We start from the raw sequence: 22862 nt of genomic DNA on the forward strand, positions 1-22862 counted from the left end.
GAACAGGCGGCCACGAGAGGTGGTGAGTTCTCCTTCAATGGAAGTCTTCACACAGAGGCTGGACAGACATCTGTCTGAGATGGTTTAGTGACTCTTGCATTGAGCGGGGGGCTGGACACGATGACTCTAGCATGCTATGATTCCATGGATGAGAAGCCCCCACACATTCTGAGTGAGCCCCTCCATCGATGAGAAGCCCCCACAATGGGAGTGCACGCCTGTATCCGTTAGTTTGTGCCCTTATACACGGCAAATTACAACTTTCCATATTTGAAAATACACAGAGACAATCCATCAGAGCCCAATCCGGACAGGACACATTATAGTCAATGACCGAAATGTAGATAAAAGGATAGCCAGGAGCTCAGGATAGCCAGGAGCTCAGGAGTTATTTATTGTCAGGCAGGGTGTGGGGGAGACTGCTTGTGTCTGTCATTACAAGGGGGCGGTGGGAACTTTTACTGGTGTCTTCGTATATATTACAATCGTGTATAATTCAGTATATAGAACGGATACTGATTCTTGTTTGTATTAACATGTGCTAATATTATACTATTGTCATGTGATTTAAGAGTAGTCTTTTAGCCAATTAACTTGTTATATTGTATTACTACAGTGTGAATCAGTATGTGATATACGTGACAGGGCAAAGTGACAGAAATATTCCAGCACTAGGAAAAAGGCAGGAAACTAGTCTACCCTATAGAGATAATATTTAATATTCTAATATAATATTGTATTATCTGAAATTTCTAATCCCTTTTTATAACCCCCCATGGAGAAGCCCCCCGTACATGAATGGTCTCAGGAGGTTTTACGTTGAAAATTGTGATAACTCCAAGCTCGGATGAGACAAGAACGGGCGGCCATCAGTCAGCATTGGCCCAGAGGCCGATATCCAGCTGCCGGGGTGGGGGTATAGGTGTCTGGAGTCTAAAGGGGCCAGGAGTGTGGAGAACAAGGGGGCCAGGAGTGTGGAGAACAAGGGGGCCAGGAGTGTGGAGAACAAGGGGGCCAGGGGTGTGGAGAACAAGGGGGCCAGGGGTGTGGAGAACAAGGGGGCCAGGGGTGTGGAGAACAAGGGGGCCAGGAGTGTGGAGAACAAGGGGGCCAGGAGTGTGGAGAACAAGGGGGCCAGGAGTGTGGAGAACAAGGGGGCCAGGAGTGTGGAGAACAAGGGGGCCAGGAGTGTGGAGAACAAGGGGGCCAGGAGTGTGGAGAACAAGGGGGCCAGGAGTGTGGAGAACAAGGGGGCCAGGAGTGTGGAGAATAAGGGGCAGGAGTGTGGAGAACAAGGGGGCCAGGAGTGTGGAGAACAAGGGGGCCAGGAGTGTGGAGTATAAGGCTACTTTCATACTAGCGTTTTTTGTCCTCCGTCGCAATGCGTCGTTTTGGTCAAAAAACGCATCCTGCAAAAGTGCTTGCAGGATGCGTTTTTTCCCCATAGACTAACATTAACGACGCATTGCGACGAATTGACACAAGTCGCAACCGTCGTGCGACGGTTGCGCCGTACCGCCGGCAGCAAAAAACGCTACATGTAACGTTTTTTGCTGCCGACGGTCCGCTTTTTCCAACCGCGCATGCGTGGCCGGAACTCCGCCCCCACCTCACAATGGGGCGGCGGATGCGCTGGAAAAATGCATCCGCTGCCCCCGTTGTGCGGCACAGAGAACGCTAGCGTCGGTAACCTCGGCCCGACGCTAGTGTGAAAGTAGCCTAAGGGGCTAGGAGTGTGGAGAATATGAAGGCATCACAAGAACTTCATGGATGTCAATAAAATGTAACAACATGCGGAATGTTTATAATTGTCCGTCAGTAACCATAGAAATAGCGACTAGAGAGCGAAAACACTGGAGAGGGAAAATGCGAGAAACAAAATCTGCGTCAGTATGAAAACCTGTGGCCACGACGGTAGCTGTTGGGTGCAGCTGTATGGTACAATGACCTCCTCACTTTCGCTCTTGTCAAAGTCTGGGTGTACTTAACCCCTTTCTGCCATTGGACGTACTATTCCGTCCATGTGGGGTGGGCCCTACTTCCCAAGGACGGAATAGTACATCCAGCGCGATCGGCCGCGCTCATGGGGGGAGCGCAGCCGAGTGTCAGCTGACTATCGCAGCTGACATCCGGCGCTATGTGCCAGGAGCGGTCACGGACCGCCCCCGGCACATTAACCCCCGGCACACCGCGATCAAACATGATCATGTTTGATCGCGGTGTGCCGGCGGTATAGGGAAGCATCGCGCAGGGAGGGGGCTCCCTGCGGGCTTCCCTGAGACCCCCGCAGCAACGCGATGTGATCGCGTTGCTCCGAGGGTTTCCTACCTCCTTCCTCGCTGCAGGTCCTGGATCCAAGATGGCCGCGGCATCCGGGTCCTGCAGGGAGGGAGGTGGCTTACCGAGTGCCTGCTCAGAGCAGGCGCTTGGTAAGCCTGCAGTGCTGTGAGGCAGATCGGTGATCTGACAGAGTGCTGTGCACACTGTCAGATCACCGATCTGTGATGTCCACCCCGGGACAAAGTAAAAAAAAAATTTCCACATGTGTAAAAAAAAAACAAAAAAACAAAAACAAAACACCTAAATAAAGAAAAAAAAAAAAATTATTCCCATAAATACATTTCTTTATCTAAATAACAAAAAAACAATAAAAGTACACATATTTAGTATCGCCGCGTCCGTAACGACCCAACCTATAAAACTGTCCCACTAGTTAACCCCCTTCAGTGAACACCGTAGGAAAAAAAAAAAAAAACGAGGCAAAAAACAACGCTTTATTATCATACCGCCGAATAAAAAGTGGAATAAAACGCGATCAAAAAGACAGATATAAATAACCATGGTACCACTGAAAGCGTCATTTTGTCCCGCAAAAAACGAGCCACCATACAGCATCATCAGCAAAAAAATAAAAAAGTTATAGTCGTCAGAATAAAGCGATGCAAAAATAATTATTTTTTCTATAAAATAGTTTTTATCGTATAAAAGCGCCAAAACATAAAAAATTGATATAAATGAGGTATCGCTGTAATCGTACTGACCCGAAGAATAAAACTGCTTTATCAATTTTACCAAACGCGGAACGGTATAAACGCCTCCCCCAAAAGAAATTCATGAATAGCTGGTTTTTGGTCATTCTGCCTCACAAAAATCGGAATAAAAAGCGATCAAAAAATGCCACGTGCCCGAAAATGTTACCAATAAAAACGTCAACTGGTCCCACAAAAAACAAGACCTCACATGACTCTGTGGACCAAAATATGGAAAAATTATAGCTCTCAAAATGTGGTAACGCAAAAAATATTTTTTGCAATAAAAAGCGTCTTTCAGTGTGTGACGGCTGCCAATCATAAAAATCCGCTAAAAAACCCGCTATAAAAGTAAATCAAAGCCCCCTTCATCACCCCCTTAGTTAGGGAAAAATTAAAAAAACGTATTTATTCCCATTTTCCCATTAGGGCTAGGGTTAGGATTAGGATTAAGGCTACAGTTAGGGTTGGGGCTAAAGTTAGGGTTGGGGCTAAAGTTAGGGTTGGGGTTTGGATTACATTTACGGTTGGGAATAGGGTTAGGGGTGTGTCAGGGTTAGGGGTGTGGTTAGGGTTACCGTTGGGATTAGGGTTAGGGGTGTGTTTGGATTAGGGTTTCAGTTATAATTGGGGGGTTTCCACTGTTTCGGCACATCAGGGGCTCTCCAAACGCGACATGGCGTCCGATCTCAATTCCAGCCAATACGGTGTTGAAAAAGTAAAACAGTGCTCCTTCCCTTCTGAGCTCTCCCGTGTGCCCACACAGGGGTTTACCCCAACATATGGGGTATCAGCATACTCAGGACAACAACTTTTGGGGTCCAATTTCTCCTGTTACCCTTGGGAAAATACAAAACTGGGGGCTAAAAAATAAAATTTTTGTGGGGAAAAAAAAAAAGATTTTTTATTTTCACGGCTCTGCGTTACAAACTGTAGTGAAACACTTGGGGGCTCAAAGTACTCACAACACATCTAGATAAGTTCCTTGGGGGGTCTAGTTTCCAATATGGGGTCACTTGTGGGGGGTTTCTACTGTTTAGGTACATTAGGGGCTCTGCAAACGCAATGTGACGCCTGCAGACCATTCCATCTAAGTCTGCATTCCAAATGATGCTCCTTCCCTTCCGAGCTCTGCCATGCGCTCAAACGGTGGTTCCCCCCCACATATGGGGTATCGGCGTACTCAGGACAAATTGTACAACAACGTTTGGGGTCCATTTTCTCCTGTTACCCTTGGTAAAATAAAACAAATTGGAGCTGAAGTAAATTTTTTGTGAAAAAAAGTTAAATGTTCATTTTTATTTAAACATTCCAAAAATTCCTGTGAAACACCTGAAGGGTTAATAAACTTCTTCAATGTGGTTTTGAGCACCTTGAGGGGTGCAGTTTTTAGAATGGTGTCACACTTGGGTATTTTCTATCATATAGACCCCTCAAAGTCACTTCAAATGAGATGTGGTCCTTAAAAAAAAATGGTGTTGTAAAAAAGAGAAATTGCTGGTCAACTTTTAACCCTTATAACTCCCTAACAAAAAAAATTTTGGTTCCAAAATTGTGCTGATGTAAAGTAGACATGTGGGAAATGTTACTTATTAAGTATTTTGTGTGACATATCTCTGTGATTTAAGGGCATAAAAATTCAAAATTGGAAAATTGCAAAATTTTCGCCAAATTTCCGTTTTTTTCACAAATAAACGCAGGTAATATCAAAGAAATTTTACCACTATCATGAAGTACAATATGTCACGAGAAAACAATGTCAGAATCACCAGGATCCGTTGAAACGTTCCAGAGTCATAACCTCATAAAGGGACAGTGGTCAGAATTGTAAAAATTGGCCCGGTCCATAACGTGCAAACCACCCTTGGGGGTAAAGGGGTTAATTTCCTGAGTTTGGGTGGGGGGGGGGGGGGGGGGGGGCAGTGCAGGCTCCGCTGCATTCAGACATAAATGATGCAGGAAATCAGCATTAATGTTCACAGGTGAACGCTCACGAGCCCCCTCCCCGCTTGCGCTGCGCCCCTCTCCTACCTTGACGTATTTCTCCAGCGCTGGGTGAACCCTGGTGGTGGCCAACTGAATGGAGAAAGGGGTCGTGTAGGGGAACGTGGCCATCACCGCGTGGTTAATCTCAGGCAACACGCAGAACTTGAAGCCATGTTTCCGGAAGATTCGGACGTGATCGGGCAGCGGCTTCTCGTCGCCCTCGCTGAGGATACTGCCTACAATGTACCGACAGAACTCGACTGGGACCTGCCAAAAAATGAGAATCCATTACCTACAGCCCTGAGGAAAGAACGGACGCTGTGCCCCCAAAATCTGTAAGAGTAGCTCTACAGCCGCCTCCCCAGTAATGTAATATGTTACACACACAGTGGCTTGCAGAAGCATTCAATCCCCCCCCCCCCCCAGCATTTTTCGTGCTTTGTTACTTCACATCCTGGAATTTCACTATTACTTTGAGGTTTTGCATCAGATCATGTAGAGAACATGCCGACAACTGTGAACATTTTATTTTTATTTTGAAGTAAACAACAAATGACAAAATAACTGTAAACTTCCGTGTGCAAAACTATTCACCCCCCTAAAGTCAGTACTTTGTAGAGCCTCTTTGTGGCAATTAGAGCTGCAGTTGCTTTGGATAAGTCTCTATGGTCTTTCCACATCTTCCACTGGGATTTGTGTCCACTCCTCAAGGCAAAACTGCTCCAGCTCCTTCAGGTTCGATGGTTCCTCTGATGAACAGCGATCTTCACGTCTGACCACAGACACTTCAGTGGATTAAGGTCTGGGCTGTCTCTGCCGCTTTTCCACTTACTCCGCTCGAGTGTTGCTTTAGCAGGGTGCTTTGGGTCATTGTCTTGTTGGAAGGTGAATCTCCGTCCCAGTCTCAAATCACTGACAGACAGATTTTCCTCAGGAATATCCCGTATTTTGCATCATCCATGTTCTCTTTGAGTTGGACCATTTCCCCTGTCCCTGCTGCCGAAAAAAAAAAACATCCCCACCGCATGCTGCTACCATGTTTCACTGTGGGGATGGTGTTCTTGGGGTGATGAGTTCTGTTGGTTTGACGCCAGACAACATTTATCTTGGTGGTCAAAAAGTTTAATTTTAGTCTCATCTGACCACAGCACCTTCCTCTATACATTTGGGGAGACTCCAACACGTCTTTCAGCAAACTCAAAACGAGCCCTACAATTTTTGTGAGCAAGTAAAAGCTTTTTTCTGCCCATAATGGCGACCTCTATGGAGTGTACGGCTTATTGCTGTCATATAGACAGATACTCCAGTCTCTGCTCGGGAACTCTGCAGCTCCTTCAGGGTCACCTTTGCTCTCCGGGAGGCCTCTCTGATTAATGCCCTCCTTGCCCGGGGCTGAGGGTTTTGGTGGGCGGACCTCTCTTGGCAGGTTTGCTGAGGTACCATGTTCTTTTCATTTAATGATAAAGGATGTTTTTTTTTTTAAATAACCCAACCTTGACTTGTACTTCTCAAGAACTTTGTTCCTGACTTGTCGGGAGATCTCCTCGGTCTCGTCGGGAGATCTCCTCGGTCTCGTCGGGAGATCTCCTCGGTCTCGTCGGGAGATCTCCTCGGTCTCGTCGGGAGATCTCCTCGGTCTCGTCGGGAGATCTCCTCGGTCTCGTCGGGAGATCTCCTCGGTCTCGTCGGGAGATCTCCTCGGTCTCGTCGGGAGATCTCCTCGGTCTCGTCGGGAGATCTCCTCGGTCTCGTCGGGAGATCTCCTCGGTCTCGTCGGGAGATCTCCTCGGTCTCGTCGGGAGATCTCCTCGGTCTCGTCGGGAGATCTCCTCGGTCTCGTCGGGAGATCTCCTCGGTCTCGTCGGGAGATCTCCTCGGTCTCCATGGTGGTGTTTGGTTAGTGGTGCCTCTTGTTAATGGTGTTGCAGCCTCTGTGGCTCTTCAGAAGAGGTAAAGTGTATATACTGACAGACACGTGACACTTCGGGTACGTGTCCACGATCAGGAATAGTAGTGTTTTGGAGGCAGTCACTATTCTGCTGTTACATCGTGTCTGATCCTCCAGTCACCCGCAGAGCTGCAGTCACTATTCTGCTGTTACATTGTGTCTTATCCTCCAGAGCTGCACTCACTATTCTGCTGTTACATTGTCTTATCCTCCAGTCACCTCCAGAGCTGCAGTCACTATTCTGCTGTTACATTGTCTTATCCTCCAGTCACCTCCAGAGCTGCAGTCACTATTCTGCTGTTACATTGTGTCTTATCCTCCAGTCACCCGCAGAGCTGCAGTCACTATTCTGCTGTTACATTGTGTCTTATCCTCCAGAGCTGCACTCACTATTCTGCTGTTACATTGTCTTATCCTCCAGTCACCCGCAGAGCTGCAGTCACTATTCTGCTGTTACATAGTCTTATCCTCCAGTCACCTCCAGAGCTGCAGTCACTATTCTGCTGTTACATTGTGTCTTATCTTCCAGAGCTGCACTCAGTATTCTGCTGACACGGAATCTACAACTCACTTGTAACGGTAGATAAAACAGGTGTTGTGCACTTTTGCAGGATTTGGAGATTTCTGCAGTCAGGGGGTCTGTGGGTGCAGCTCTTCGGGCCCCAGGGACACATTTCCTATTAAATCGCTCACATTTGGGGGTCCTTGTTGCAGTTATATCCCAAGTCTCCATCTTTGCAGAGTTGAGGCCCTGGCAGAGAGCTGCACCTGGGCTACTCTGCTCTACATCATGCGGCCCCCGGAGCCCTCGTACAGCGGCCCCGGGAGAGGAGCTGCTGCTATAATAAGCTGGAGGTCCCAGCGGAGGAGCTGGTATTTCTGCTCTGTACCCACAGTCCTGGGTGCAACCGAGTGTAAATTATTACACCAGAAAAAGACACAGTCTAATGACAGGCAATTACACACGCAACACACAGCAAACAGCACCGAGGCGCACGACGGGGCAGAGCGGCCGGAGGGGCGAGGCGAACGACGGGGCAGAGCGGCCGGAGGGGCGAGGCGAACGACGGGGCAGAGCGGCCGGAGGGGCGAGGCGAACGACGGGGCAGAGCGGCCGGAGGGGCGAGGCGAACGACGGGGCAGAGCGGCCGGAGGGGCGAGGCGAACGACGGGGCAGAGCGGCCGGAGGGGCGAGGCGAACGACGGGGCAGAGCGGCCGGAGGGGAGAGGCGAACGACGGGGCAGAGCGGCCGGAGGGGAGAGGCGAACGACGGGGCAGAGCGGCCGGAGGGGAGAGGCGAACGACGGGGCAGAGCATGGAGATGGTGCACAGGACAGCAAATACACAAACTCCAAACATAACCAGTCCCCAGCAATACACGCTCCTTATTTTCATGAGAACAATGACGCTTCCACACAGTGGTATCACCTGTCCCCTCTTCACACACTGTGATAAGACCCCTCCATATATAGTAGATAGTAGTCTGCCCCGACCCCCCCCCCCCGATCGCATACAGTGGTCTGCCCCGTCCCCACCTCAGCTGTACACCATGGTCTTACCCGCCCCTCCACAGTAGCCAGCCCCGACCCCATCCTCCCATACACAGTGGTCTGCCCCATCCCCCTCCGCTGTACAGTCGTCTGCCCCGTCCCCACCTCCGCTGTACACGGTCGTCTGCCCGGTCCCCCATCCGCAGTACACGGTGGTCTGCCCCCCCCCCGTACACGGTGGTCTGCCCCGACCCCCCCCTGTACACGGTGGTCTGCCCCGCCGCCCCCCTTCTGTACACAGTGGTCCGTCCGGTCCCCCCTCCGCAGTACACAGTGGTCTGCACCGCCGCCCCCCTTCTGTACACGGTGGTCCGTCCGGTCCCGCCCTCTGTACACGGTGGTCCGCCCCGTCCCCCCCTTCTGTACACCGTGGTCCGCCCCGTCCCCCCCTCTGTACACCGTGGTCCGCCCCGTCCCCCCCTCTGTACACCGTGGTCCGCCCCGTCCCCCCCTCTGTACACCGTGGTCCGCCCCGTCCCCCCCTCTGTACACCGTGGTCCGCCCCGTCCCCCCCTCTGTACACCGTGGTCCGCCCCGTCCCCCCCTCTGTACACCGTGGTCCGCCCCGTCCCCCCCTCTGTACACCGTGGTCCGCCCCGTCCCCCCCTCTGTACACCGTGGTCCGCCCCGTCCCCCCCTCTGTACACCGTGGTCCGCCCCGTCCCCCCCTCTGTACACCGTGGTCCGCCCCGTCCCCCCCTCTGTACACCGTGGTCCGCCCCGTCCCCCCCTCTGTACACCGTGGTCCGCCCCGTCCCCCCCTCTGTACACCGTGGTCCGCCCCGTCCCCCCCTCTGTACACCGTGGTCCGCCCCGTCCCCCCCTCTGTACACCGTGGTCCGCCCCGTCCCCCCCTCTGTACACCGTGGTCCGCCCCGTCCCCCCCTCTGTACACCGTGGTCCGCCCCGTCCCCCCCTCTGTACACCGTGGTCCGCCCCGTCCCCCCCTCTGTACACCGTGGTCCGCCCCGTCCCCCCCTCTGTACACCGTGGTCCGCCCCGTCCCCCCCTCTGTACACCGTGGTCCGCCCCGTCCCCCCCTCTGTACACCGTGGTCCGCCCCGTCCCCCCCTCTGTACACCGTGGTCCGCCCCGTCCCCCCCTCTGTACACCGTGGTCCGCCCCGTCCCCCCCTCTGTACACCGTGGTCCGCCCCGTCCCCCCCTCTGTACACCGTGGTCCGCCCCGTCCCCCCCTCTGTACACCGTGGTCCGCCCCGTCCCCCCCTCTGTACACCGTGGTCCGCCCCGTCCCCCCTCTGTACACCGTGGTCCGCCCCGTCCCCCCCTCTGTACACCGTGGTCCGCCCCGTCCCCCCCTCTGTACACCGTGGTCCGCCCCGTCCCCCCCTCTGTACACCGTGGTCCGCCCCGTCCCCCCCTCTGTACACCGTGGTCCGCCCCGTCCCCCCCTCTGTACACCGTGGTCCGCCCCGTCCCCCCCTCTGTACACCGTGGTCCGCCCCGTCCCCCCCTCTGTACACCGTGGTCCGCCCCGTCCCCCCCTCTGTACACCGTGGTCCGCCCCGTCCCCCCCTCTGTACACCGTGGTCCGCCCCGTCCCCCCCTCTGTACACCGTGGTCCGCCCCGTCCCCCCCTCTGTACACAGTGGTCCGCCCCGTCCCCCCCTCTGTACAGTGGTCTGCCCCGTCCCCCCCCGTACACAGTGGTCTGCCCCATCCCCCCCCGTACACAGTGGTCTGCCCCGTCCCCCCTCTGTACACGGTGGTCTGCCTTGTCCCCCCCTCTGTACACGGTGGTCTGCCCGGTCCCCCCCCCCCGTACACAGTGGTCTGCCCCGTCCCCCCCCGTACACAGTGGTCTGCCCCGTCCCCCCCCCGTACACAGTGGTCTGCCCCGTCCCCCCTCTGTACACGGTGGTCTGCCCCGTCCCCCCCTCTGTACACGGTGGTCTGCCCGGTCCCCCCCCTCTGTACACAGTGGTCTGCCCCATCCCCCCCTGTACACAGTGGTCTGCCCCATCCCCCCCTGTACACAGTGGTCTGCCCCGTCCCCCCCTCTGTACACGGTGGTCTGCCCGGTCCCCCCCCTCTGTACACAGTGGTCTGCCCCGTCCCCCCCCCGTACACAGTGGTCTGCCCCGTCCCCCCCCGTACACAGTGGTCTGCCCCGTCCCCCCCCCCGTACACAGTGGTCTGCCCCGTCCCCCCCTCTGTACACAGTGGTCTGCCCGCTCTCACCTTCATGGGGTTGTCGTAGTAGACTCCTATGGACACGAGTTTCGGCGCCAGACTGACGCTCTCCGTGTACAGGTTCCCGCTCTCGTCATACGGCCCCACACGGAACTTGTAGGCCAAGACCACTCCGCGGATGGGGGGCGGCCCGGCTCTCACCTCCACCTCAGTCAGCAGCCCCGAGTACACGGCCAGCCCGAAGAGCGTGAGGAGGAGGAGGGCGACCAGCGCGGCGATCAGGGAGATCAGCACCCACTCCGGGACGGCGCCCATCCCGGACACAGCGGCGGAGATGGCGGGAGAGCGGCGGCTGCGAGAGGAGGCAGAGACCGGAGCCGCGGAGTCACCTCACCTGTCCCCGCTCTGCCCGCACCTGCTGCCACACACGGTCATGTGACCGCCCTCTGACGTCACCGCATCACGTGACCGCCCTCGAGTGGCGCGACTGAGAAAGGCGGGAAGATCGAGTGACGACTCCTGACAGGACGGAGGAGACGGCGACAGCAACAGGACGGAGGGAGACGGGGACGGAGGAGACGGCGACAGCAACAGGACGGAGGGAGACGGCAACAGGAGGGAGACAGGGACAGCAACAGGACAGGGAGACGGGGACAGAGGGAGACGGGGGCAGAGGGAGACAGGGACAGAGGGAGACGGAGAGGCGGCGACAGAGGGAGACAGGAGCAGAGGAAGACAGGGAGAGGTGCAGAGGGAGACCGTGACAGACGGAGACATGGACGGCGACAGGAACAAGAGGGAGACAGGGACAGGAGGGAGACATGGATGGCGACAGGAGCAGAGGGGGACAGGGTGACAGGAGCAGAGGCCGACAGGGTGACAGGAGCAGAGGGAGATGGGGACAGGAACAGGAGCAGAGGGAGACGGGGACAGGAACAGGAGGGAGACATGGACGGCGACAGGAGCAGAGGGAGACAGGGATGGCGACAGGAGCAGAGGGAGACGGGGACAGGAACAGGAGGGAGACATGGACGGCGACAGGAGCAGAGGGGGACAGGGTGACAGGAGCAGAGGGGGACAGGGTGACAGGAGCAGAGGGTGACAGGAGCAGAGGGAGACGGGGACAGGAACAGGAGGGAGACATGGACGGCGACAGGAACAGGAGGGAGACATGGACGGCGACAGGAGCAGAGGGGGACAGGGTGACAGGAGCAGAGGGGGACGGTGACAGGAGCAGAGGGAGACAGGGACGGCGACAGGAGCAGAGGGAGACAGGGACGGCGACAAGAGCAGACGGAGACAGGGAGGGCGACAGGAGCAGACGGAGACAGGGACGGTGACAGGAGTAGAGGGAGACGGGGACAGAGGTCTAAGGGGTAAGGTTTCTCCTTGTGGAGAGTGACCTACCAGCTCTGTCTTGTCAAGGTAAGGAGGCTTATTCGCCTTGCAAAGCTCCTCTGGGAAATTTAATATGCAAATTGCCTCTTCAGAGAAACAGAGGACTTAATCTTTATAGCGCCACCTGTTGAAAGTAGCGATCCTACAAGTCACAATCAAGCCTATAACTACAGTAGTTGTGCAATATGACGGGATAAAAACCAAATCAGTATCTCAATTCGCAGACACGGTGTTTCGGGCTGTTGGCCCTCGTCAGGTGGCGCTATAGAGTTTAAGTCCTTTTTCTCTGAAGAGGCAATTTGCATACAGGGACAGAGGGAGACAGGAGCAGAGGGAAACAGGGACGGGCCGGCTACAGATGGAAGCAGGGACAGCGACAGGAGCAGAGGAAGACAGGGACAGACGGAGACAGGAGCAGATGGAGACCGACCAGCGAATGACCGCCGCCCTCGGCGTCCGACTAGCGAAGGACCTCAGCGACAGACCAGCGAAAGGCCGACTCCCCCACCGTCCAACTCGCGAAGGACCGCTGCCCTCAACGACCGACCCGTGAAGGACCGCTGCCCTCACCGATCGACCCACGAAAGACCAGCGACCGACACGTTAAAGACCGCCGTCTTTGGTGATTGGTGCCCTCAGCGACCGACACGCTAAGGACTGCCGCCCTCACTGACCTGTGAAAGCCCACCGCCCCCAGCGACTGACCCGTGAAGGAAAGCCACCCTCAGCAACCAACGGGCTAAAGACCGCCACCCTCACCAACCGACATGGGAATGACCGCCCACCCCCTCACCGACCGATGGAGTTGTGGTTTTGAGCAGCACTGTTCATTTTACTGTTGAAAAGACTGGAAAAATGGGGAAAAAAATTCCAAATGCAGAGAAACTGCGCAGAACCACAATTCTTTTTTTATTTTCCGGTGTTCGGGGGCTGGTAACTGACCTGGCCACATGATGTTCCCAGACGTACGATTATGTACAGTTATTTACCTTGATGTTGCTGTGCTCGGGCTTATTTTTTGGAACTTAACATTTTGGGATAGATGTTTTGTTTGCTTATTGCAATTTAATTTTTTTTTGCAATGACACAAACCCCACAATTCCGGCATTTACATTTTTCACTTTATGCTGTTTACATATCAGGTTAATTTTCCATTTTGATAGCCGAGATTTTATGGTTGTGGAGATAAAAACGTAAGAATGTAAACAATTTGGTATTTATTTTAAATGGATGAAAAGGGAGGGGGAAGTCAAATTATTAAACTTTTCTTTTGTAGTCCCCATAGAAGACTTTGCTTTATGCTGCATTACCTCAATATTGCAGTAGATACCCTGTCAGTCACAGATGGTCTTTGGAGCATCGTCATTGCAGGCACAGGGGTCTCCAACATCTCCCGGCAGTAAGGCAGGCGATGGGACCTGATGTGATGTACGAGTAATATGATGGGATTATAGGGGTATTGTAAGGCCTCTTTCTCTGATCGCACATGACGGCACCACGGAGAGAGGGGATCCGCCCACCAAGGACAGGAAACCTACAGATAAAAAGGCGGTACCACTCTCCTGCATCAGTTGGTTTCCTGTCCTTGATGGGAGACCTACGGACTTACCAGATCGACGTTGGAAATCCGGGGCCCACCAGTCCGACTCAGGCAGCGGGGGTCCCTCTGCCTCGGCTGAGGTGGTGACCCAAAGCGCCACCGCTGGGGGCTAGTGGGCCTCTAGGGTGTGCGGGGGAGGTGACAAGGAGTACGCGGTCACCTCCCCAGGTAAGATGCAGCAGCGGCAACATCCAGGGGGGTCCCTCTGGTTGCGGGAGGCGCGGGCCTCCCCAAAACAAGCGTTAGTCTGCACACTGCACCGCCATCAGGCGTGCAGAGCCGCGCGGAAGGGACTGCATAGGACCGGGAGGCGCCGGTCAGCAGCGCCATATCTGCACTCCGGGCGCCATCTTGGAAGTTCGGCGCATGCCCGGGATTATACTGGTCTCGCGAGGCGCCGGCGGGGCTGATCTGCGCAGGCGCCGCAAAAGCTCGACTGCGCAGGTGCCGGTGTTCGGCGCTCCTCGCCGTCGGCCGGGTGCTACTGCGCAGGCGCGGAGCACAGCAAAGCGGCGGGAAGCTTTAAATGGGAGAAGTTACTTCCTCCCAGTGGCTCTGCAATATCGGCAGGAGCCTCAAGAGCTACTAGTCACCGGAGCGCTATCAAGGCACGACCGCAGACCAGCAGCAGTATGAGCGACCCGGCATCTCCCTTGCCAGAGTCACCTCCACCTATAGCATCGCCACAGCAGCAGCAGAAAAGGCGACAGCAGAAGGACCAGGACGCCAGCAAAGAACGCCAAAGGTCCCAACACAGTAAGGGGTCCAGTACGGCGTCGGGGAAAAAGCCAGAGACAGAGAATCCCCAACTGGTATTTATGGGTCCTGGAGGTGGTAAGTTGATCTTCGTGAAAGTCAGAGACAGTAAGATTATTATTTGTCTCTTTTAGGGGAGGAAAAGCGTAGGTAAAACAAAGCATAAAATCTGCGCCATCTGTAGAGAAGATCTTCCACCTGCCTGGGAGAAGAGGCTATGTAATACCTGCATACAGCAGACAGTATCTGAAAGCCTGCCTGGGTTCGCAACCGATTTAAAAAATCTGATTAAGGAGCAAGTGGAAGACACCTTTAAAACCCTAAAAAAGGGAAAAAAACGGAGAAGGACCAGAGACAGGTCTCCGTCTCCGGTCTCAAAATCTGACAGCGATAGTGCGAGTTCAGTATCCTCCGACTCCTCATCTGCATCATCCACTTCTTCCTCGGGGGGGCACAACTGTTTCTCTCTAGAGGACACCGATGGCCTCATAAAGGCAGTGAGAAGTACTATGGGGTTAGTAGACTCCCACCCCAAAAAAACGGTACAAGATATCATGTTTGGGGGCTTAGAACAAAAAAAGAGTAGAACGTTTCCGCTTAATGACGCAATCGCAACTTTAATTAAAAAGGAATGGAAAAAACCCATGAAAAAATCTCTTTTAACTCCAAAAAGGAAATACCCCTTCGAGGATGAATCCTGCTCCTTTTGGGAGAAAGCCCCCAAATTAGATGTGGCAATTGCTAAAGCATCAAAAAAATTCGCTCTCCCGTTTGAAGACATGGGGGTCCTAAAAGACCCTATGGACAAGAAGGCGGACGCCTTCCTCAAAGGCTCTTGGGAGGCAGCGGGAGGAGGCCTAAAACCCGCAGTAGCGGCGGCATGTACATCTCGCTCCCTAATGATTTGGCTGAATCAGCTAGAGGGTCAATTAAACGGGAAGACTTCCCGAGACTCGATACTGAATACCTTACCAGTGATGAGGGGGGCTGCGGCTTTCCTGGCTGATGCCTCGGCCGACTCAATCAGATTAGCCGCTAGGTCAGCTGTGCTTTCTAACGCGGCCAGGCGCGCCCTCTAGCTTAAAAACTGGCCAGGCGACCTCCAAACAAAAACAAAACTATGTACTATCCCCTGCGAAGGAGAATTTTTGTTCGGTTCTACCTTAGACGACATTTTGGAAAAAGCAGGGGACAAGAAAAAGTCCTTTCCTTCTCTGGGTCTCCCCTCTTACCGGAAGCCCTTTCGGAACAAGAGGTTTTTCCGCAAAAACCCGGGGAGAGGCCAAGGGAAATGGGAGGATAAGAGGAACAAAAATAAGGGGTTTATCTTCAATAAAAACCCCAATGATAACAAGAAACCTCCACAATGAAGGTTCGCCCCAGGTGGGAGGGAGATTATCTCTCTTTCTCCCAGCCTGGGAAAGGGTTACCTCCAGTCAATGGATACTGAACGTCATAGAATCAGGACTGAGGTTAACGTTCAAAAGATACCCTCGTCCCTCTTTTACGATGACATTTACAAGATCTTCGGCAGAAGAGCAGCTGGCACTAGAAAGAGAGGTCATCGGGTTAGTAGAAAAGAGAGTACTCCTGGAGGTTCCCCCTCAAGAAAGAGGACAAGGATACTATTCCCCTCTATTTCTGAGGAGAAAACCAGACGGTTCTTTCAGAACCATTATAAATCTGAAAAACCTAAACAATTACCTAGAGGTTCAGGCATTCAAGATGGAAACGATAAAATCATCTATCAAAATGCTGTTTCCTCAATGCTTCATGGTGGTCCTAGACCTAAAGGACGCATACTATCACGTCCCAATACACAAAGATCACCAAAGATTCCTCAGGATGGCGGTTCACATCAGAGGAGTCCTAAGTCACTTCCAGTTCTCAGCTCTGCCTTTTGGTCTAGCCATAGCCCCGAGGATTTTCACAAAACTGATCGCGGAGGTAATGGCTCACCTCAGGGAAGAAAATACCTTGATTGTACCATATCTGGACGATTTCTTGGTGATAGGCTCCTCCCCGCAGCATTGCGAGAATCAACTGGCAACAGTGATTCATTCCCTAAAAGAACTGGGTTGGCTAATAAACATAGAAAAATCCAGACTAATGCCTTCTCAGGTCCAGGAGTACCTAGGTCTCACTCTAGACTCCATAAAAATGGAATGTCGGCTCCCGGAGAACAAAATACAGAAACTAAAAAGTTTAGTATCAAGAGTTCAATCTCTCCCCTCCATAACACTCCGTCAGGGTATGTCCCTCCTAGGCTCCATGACCTCTTGCATCCCCGCGGTCCAGTGGGCCCAATTACATTCAAGAGATCTCCAATGGCAGATATTTTCAGAACAAACCCATCTAGGAGGGCATTTAGACGGGCGGTTAACTCTATCTCCTCGTACCAATCACTCTCTGACATGGTGGAAATCGCAGGAAAATCTTTCCCAGGGGGTCCCATGGGTAATTCAGATCTCAAAAGTCCTGACTACGGATGCAAGTCCCTCAGGGTGGGGGGCTCATCTGGGCGATCTGGTAGTCCAGGGCATCTGGTCTCCGTCTCTAGCAAACAAATCCTCCAACATGAAGGAACTTCTTGCGGTCAAGTTTGCCCTTCAGGAATTCTTAGGGGTCCTTCACTCTCATCTCGTAAGAGTGATGTCGGACAACCGGGTGGTAGTATCTTACCTGAATCACCAGGGGGTCACCCGTTCCAAAAATCTAATGGAAGTGACCAACTCAACCCTACGAATAGCCGAGAGCAACCTCCTATCCCTAACAAGCCTGCACATAAAAGGAGTAGACAATTACAAAGCGGACTTCCTCAGTCGGTCCAGCCTAAAACAGGGAGAATGGGAACTGAATCAGGCAATATTTACCCAGATCACGGAAAAATGGGGGGTCCCCAAAATAGATCTCTTTGCGAGCCATCTAAACAAAAAAGTAGCCTCCTTTTGCTCCCTATCTCCTCTGGGGAACCCAGTAGCTGTGGACGCTTTCCTGATATCTTGGGGTCACCATCTGGTCTACGCCTTTCCTCCTCTTATTCCGATTCCAGCAGTGCTGAGGAAAATTCGGGAGGACGGGGCGCTGGTCATCTTGATTGCCCCGTTCTGGCCGAAGAGACCTTGGTTCTCATGGATAAGGAGGATGTCAATATCCGACCCTTGGGTATTGCCAGACCTCCAGGATCTATTGTCACAGGGCCCAGTCTGTCATCCGCAGGTCAGGAACTTGCACTTGACAGCTTGGTGCTTGAAAGGAAATTATTAGAAAACGGGGTTCTTACCGGGGCTAATTTCAACCTTATTACAAAGTAGGAAGCCGGTTACAACGAAACAGTATGGCAAATTATGGAAAAAGTTTCTGTCTTCATCAGGTGCAAAAATAGGGAAAGAAATTCCCCTTAATTCTATATTGGAGTTCCTACAAAACGGGTTGGAGATGGGGTTAGCCACTAGTACCCTGAAAGTCCACGTGGCAGCATTAGGAGCCCTATTCAATTTTGACTTAGCTTCAAACAGGTGGGTCTCTAGATTCATCAGAGCAGCAAGAAGATCAAGGCCTCTTACGGTAAAAGTCGTTCCTCAATGGGACTTAAACTTGGTCCTTAAAGCCTTGACTAGCCCACCATTTGAACCGTTACACGAAACTTCAATAAAAAACCTCTCTCTCAAAACCGCTGTTAGTAGCTCTCACTTCTGCCCGTAGGGTCAGCGACTTGCAGGCTCTCTCAGCTAACCCTCCTTACACACAATTTCTAGAGGATAGGGTCATTTTAAAAACAGACCCAGCATATCTCCCGAAAGTGGCTTCAAAATTTCACAGGTCTCAAGAGATATCTCTCCCCTCCTTCTGTCCCAACCCTATGAATAAGAAGGAACAAACATTACACACGCTAGATGTAAGAAGATGTCTCTTACGTTACCTAGAAGTCACTAGAGAGAGTAGGGAGGATCCCTCTCTGTTTGTGTGTTTCCAGGGTCCCCGAAAGGGGAAAAAAGCATCTAAAGCCACCATAGCAAGATGGATCACGGACGCCATCAGTCTTTCATACTCAACAAGTGGGATGTCCATTCCTGGGGAGGTTAAGGCTCATTCAACAAGGGCAGTGGCATCTTCCTGGGCGGAGAAGGCCGGAGTTTCCATCGACCAGATATGTAGAGCTGCTACCTGGTCCTCACCTTCCACATTCTATAGGCACTATAGATTGGACCTAATCTCTTCAGACCTTACCTTCGGTAAAAGGGTTCTGGAAGCGGTGGTCCCTCCCTGAATGTACTATCTATGCAATTCTCTCCGTGGTGCCGTCATGGGCGATCAGAGAAAAATATAGTTCTTACCGATAACGGTATTTCTCTGAGCCCATGACGGCACCCGTACATTCCCTCCCTTCACTTGTGGGTGCTCAGATCAAAATAGTGCCATAGTCTATTCATAGTTTTTAAGTCACGCGGTATCTCGTTATGCTAAACAGTTAAAATTAACAAATGTTTTAGTAGTCTCCCATCATTCTCTATGTAAAACAACTGATGCAGGAGAGTGGTACCGCCCTTTTTATCTGTAGGTTTCCTGTCCTTGGTGGGCGGATCCCCTCTCTCCGTGGTGCCGTCATGGGCTCAGAGAAATACCGTTATCGGTAAGAACTATATTTTTCACACTTCCGTCTTTGAGCTCCCGTCGAAATCCGTCTTTTTTTTTTTTTAAACGGGATCCAGCAAATCTTTTTGCTGGATCGTTTTTTCCCATAGACTTGTATTAGCGACGGATTGCATCACGTTTCATCTGTCGTGTGCTGGATCCATCGTACAATCGCTGTCCGTCGGGCAGAGACAACGCACAGAGGAACGTTTTTTCTGCACGTTGGAAAAATTGCTCAGCGACGGATCCTGCGCTGCCCGTCACTGTCTACAATGGAAGGCTATGGACGCAGGATCCGTCGCTGACTGTCAAAAGCAGGAATCCAGCAACGGATTCCGTCGTTTGAAACTAAGCATGCGAGGAAGAATTTCCAGTCAGTCAAATTCTCTCTCGCTCTCTTTTTACTGTTGATGCTGCCTATGCAGCATCAATAGTAACAAGATATAATGTTAAACAAAAATATCGCAACATTCTTACCTTCCTGCATCCCCGCGCAGCGTTACCGATGCTCCCGGCAGCTAGCGTTCCCAGCAATGCATTGTGAAATGACCTGATGACATCACGGTCTCGCGAGACCGCTATGTCATCAGAGGTCATTGCACCCAAGGCATTACTGGGAACGCTAGCTGCCAGGAGCATCGGTAACGCTGCACGGGACGCTGGAAGGTAAGAATATTGCTATTTATTTTTTTATTAATTTTAACCAGGGTTGTGTTGGGTATGCGTTTTCACAGCGGAAAACTGCTGCGAAGACGCATACACAACATGTGAACATAGCCTCGACGGGTCCGTGAGGAAAACAGGCCCATTGCACCCGTTTTTTTACAATCTGCACAGGATCCGTCATTTCAACATTTTGCACTCCGAAAATAGTGCTCATTTCACAGAAGTGAATTACCCTCTCCAGGTCCAGCCCTGCCACCGCCCTGCTCTGTGCAGCAGTGTACCCTGCAGCCGATCGCTGCAGTCATGGAGATACCGCTGCAGCTTGTCCACATAGGCCAGGGCAGAGGCAGCATTAATGTGTAGATGGGGAGTTAGGGCTCATACTCCCTTGCACGAGACTCGGATGAGTCCTGCACGGCAATACCCGGCACTGCACCTGGCACAGAGGAGCGGAGCGTGTGGCTCCATGTATTCCTATGCAAACGCACGCTCCGATCTGAGTGCCGGCAGCAGCGCCGGGTATTGCCGTACAGGACTCATCCGAGTCTCGTGCAAGTGAGTATGAGCCCTAAAGCTGCATCTACTGCTACAATCCGATGGCCACATTTTTTATCCTCTTTAAATACGCATGATGGAGGCGGCTGGATCTTATCAGGACAGTCCTATATATCAGGGCAGCCATTGGTGAAGATTTCACCCAGGACAAGGAACATCAAGGTACGCAACCCTCAGCAGCCGCGCATCCACCCTCTGTATACAGCAGGTGTCCGCTCTGCCGGAGGAGGCCTACCCTCTGTATACAGCAGGTGTCTGCTCTGCCGGAGGAGGCCTAACCTCTGTATACAGCAGGTGTCTGCTCTGCCGGAGGAGGCCTAACCTCTGTATACAGCAGGTGTCTGCTCTGCCGGAGGAGGCCTAACCTCTGTATACAGCAGGTGTCTGCTCTGCCGGAGGAGGCCTACCCTCTGTATACAGCAGGTGTCTGCTCTGCCGGAGGAGGCCTACCCTCTGTATACAGCAGGTGTCTGCTCTGCCGGAGGAGGCCTACCCTCTGTATACAGCAGGTGTCTGCTCTGCCGGAGGAGGCCTACCCTCTGTATACAGCAGGTGTCTGCTCTGCCGGAGGAAGCCTACCCTCTGTATACAGCAGGGGTCTGCTCTGCCGGAGGAGGCCCAGCCTCTGTATACAGCAGGTGTCCGCTCTGCCGGAGGAGGCCTACCCTCTGTATACAGCAGGTGTCTGCTCTACTGGAGGAGGCCCACCCTCTGTATACAGCGGCTGGAGTACCTGCAGGGGGTTATGGTCTGTGGTGTTCAGTAGGAGGATTGCATTCTCACACTGTGGCTATCTGCACACAATGGCGTTTTCATGCCGATTCTGCCTGGAAAAACCTATTGAAACCCCTTAGGCTATGTGCACACGTTGCAGATTTTCCTGCGGATTTTTCTGCACTAAAAACCGAAGATCTTGGCAGAAAACGCAGGTGCGTTTTTTGATGCGTTTTTTGATGCGTTTTTCCCTGCAGATTGTCTGTGTTTTCGACACAAATAAAGCTTGAACTGCAGTGGGAAAAAAAAACCAAAACACATGATGTCATTTTCTTGTCCAACCCTGTGTCGTAGCTGTTTTTGTTCTGACCCATTGTCAGCTGACATCACCAGTGAGGCCTAATTGTGGATTTACGCCCTTTATTTTACAAGCGCGCTTGGAGACAAAGGACACCTCACACATATCCTGTGAGCAAGTCACTTTTATCTGATATATTAAAAGCCAAAGCAATGTTTTATACCATTTACACAAAATGCATTTCAATGAAACTCATGTAGCCCCCACCATCACCCAGGGTCATACTGACCTTTATTCCTCACAACGTACCAGAAACATGTTGTGACTGACTATTGAGAACATACATGATAAGAAGTGTAGTCTCCTTGGAGGGGAGACCATCAGACTACTGCGTTAACAGATTCTAGTAATTCTAGCAATTAAAGGCAAGAGGCAGTTAAAGGCAAACTATTAACCCTTCTATAACAATTTCCCCCTTTTGTAAATGGTATAACCTTTGCTACGGGGTCAGCTGATGTCCACAAAGGAGCTACTGTCTCATGGGTCTAGTACCCACAAGGGGGCTTTCTACCTGCTTCGCCCATCCACGCTCAGTGTGGACACTCAACTCCCCCGTCAGCAGTGGCCATACGGGGCCTATGATATACTACAGAAGGTTCAGCCTTAGATAATACATATATTAGCGCTTTTACAGCTACATGAAACAATAAGCAAAGCAACAAAATTTGCATACAAGTCTGTCAAGTCAAGTAAAAAATAATCCCTCCCTCTAGGCCGCTAAGCCAATTGGCTGGATTTAAAAAGAAGTCTCTATATTGTATTAGTCTTATTAAGAACCTTAAAGGGGTTGTCCACTACTTTCAATTAACCCCCCTATGTATCCCCCCGGGGCCCCTGATGATTTGGGTAAATACCTTCTTTAGCCATTTTCGCCTGTGAGCGGCGCTATGCTGGTGCCTGAGTCCGGGTCACGTGACCCCCAGGCTTCAGCCGCCGCTCATTTCCACCGACGTCACGTCAATTTCCAGACTCTGGAAATTGACGTGACGTCAGTAGCAGGCGTGTCCCCAGGCTCCACAGAGAGCAGTCACTCATAAAGAGTGACTGGGCTGTGGGCGGGGCTGAGGCTGCCTGCGGGGCTGTGCTGGGGGCGGGCGGGGCTAGGCAGGGATGTGCGGGCGGGCGCCGGTGCTGTGTGGTCCCGGGCGCCGGCGATGTGCGGTCGCCGGCGCTTTGCGGTCCCCGGCGCTGTGCGGTCCCGGGCGCCGGCGATGTGCGGTCGCCGGCGCTTTGCGGTCCCGAGCTCCGGTGCTAGGCGGTCCCGGTCCCCGGCGCTGTGCGGACCGGTATGTGCTGGGGGGTGGTGTGTGTGTGTGTCTGTCTCTGTGTGCAGGTATCGTCCGATGGGACAACAAGTCCCATCGGGCTCTGCCTGCTACAGTGGCAGTGAGTGACACATTAGCCAATGATGGGACAGTAGTAGTCCCATCATCCGGCTAATGTGTTGAATGTAAAAAAAAAAAAACCGAAAAAAACCACATATACAGTACATACATACATAGAACACATACAG

General features: G+C 52.5%; 2 protein-coding genes across 3 annotated transcripts in view; one reads left to right on the forward strand and one right to left on the reverse strand.

Moving 5' to 3' along the window:
• The window catches only part of TEX264 (testis expressed 264, ER-phagy receptor), a 32250-nt gene extending 21104 nt beyond the window's left edge, over positions 1-11146 (reverse strand). For both annotated transcript variants that reach the window (XR_013218494.1, XM_077277016.1), the window contains exons 1-2: positions 10716-11146; positions 5061-5282 (exon numbers count right to left, since the gene is read on the reverse strand). Coding sequence is in view for 1 of the 2 variants with exons in the window: in XM_077277016.1 (XP_077133131.1) it covers positions 5061-5282; positions 10716-10982 (489 nt within the window). In the remaining variant the exon portion in view is untranslated. The remainder of the gene's footprint in view (positions 1-5060; positions 5283-10715) is intronic.
• The window catches only part of CYB561D2 (cytochrome b561 family member D2), a 260718-nt gene that overhangs the window by 194634 nt on the left and 43222 nt on the right, over positions 1-22862 (forward strand). The window lies entirely within an intron of this gene.

This window comes from Ranitomeya variabilis, chromosome 8 (genome assembly GCF_051348905.1).
Source record: "Ranitomeya variabilis isolate aRanVar5 chromosome 8, aRanVar5.hap1, whole genome shotgun sequence".
Lineage (NCBI taxonomy): Eukaryota > Metazoa > Chordata > Amphibia > Anura > Dendrobatidae > Ranitomeya > Ranitomeya variabilis.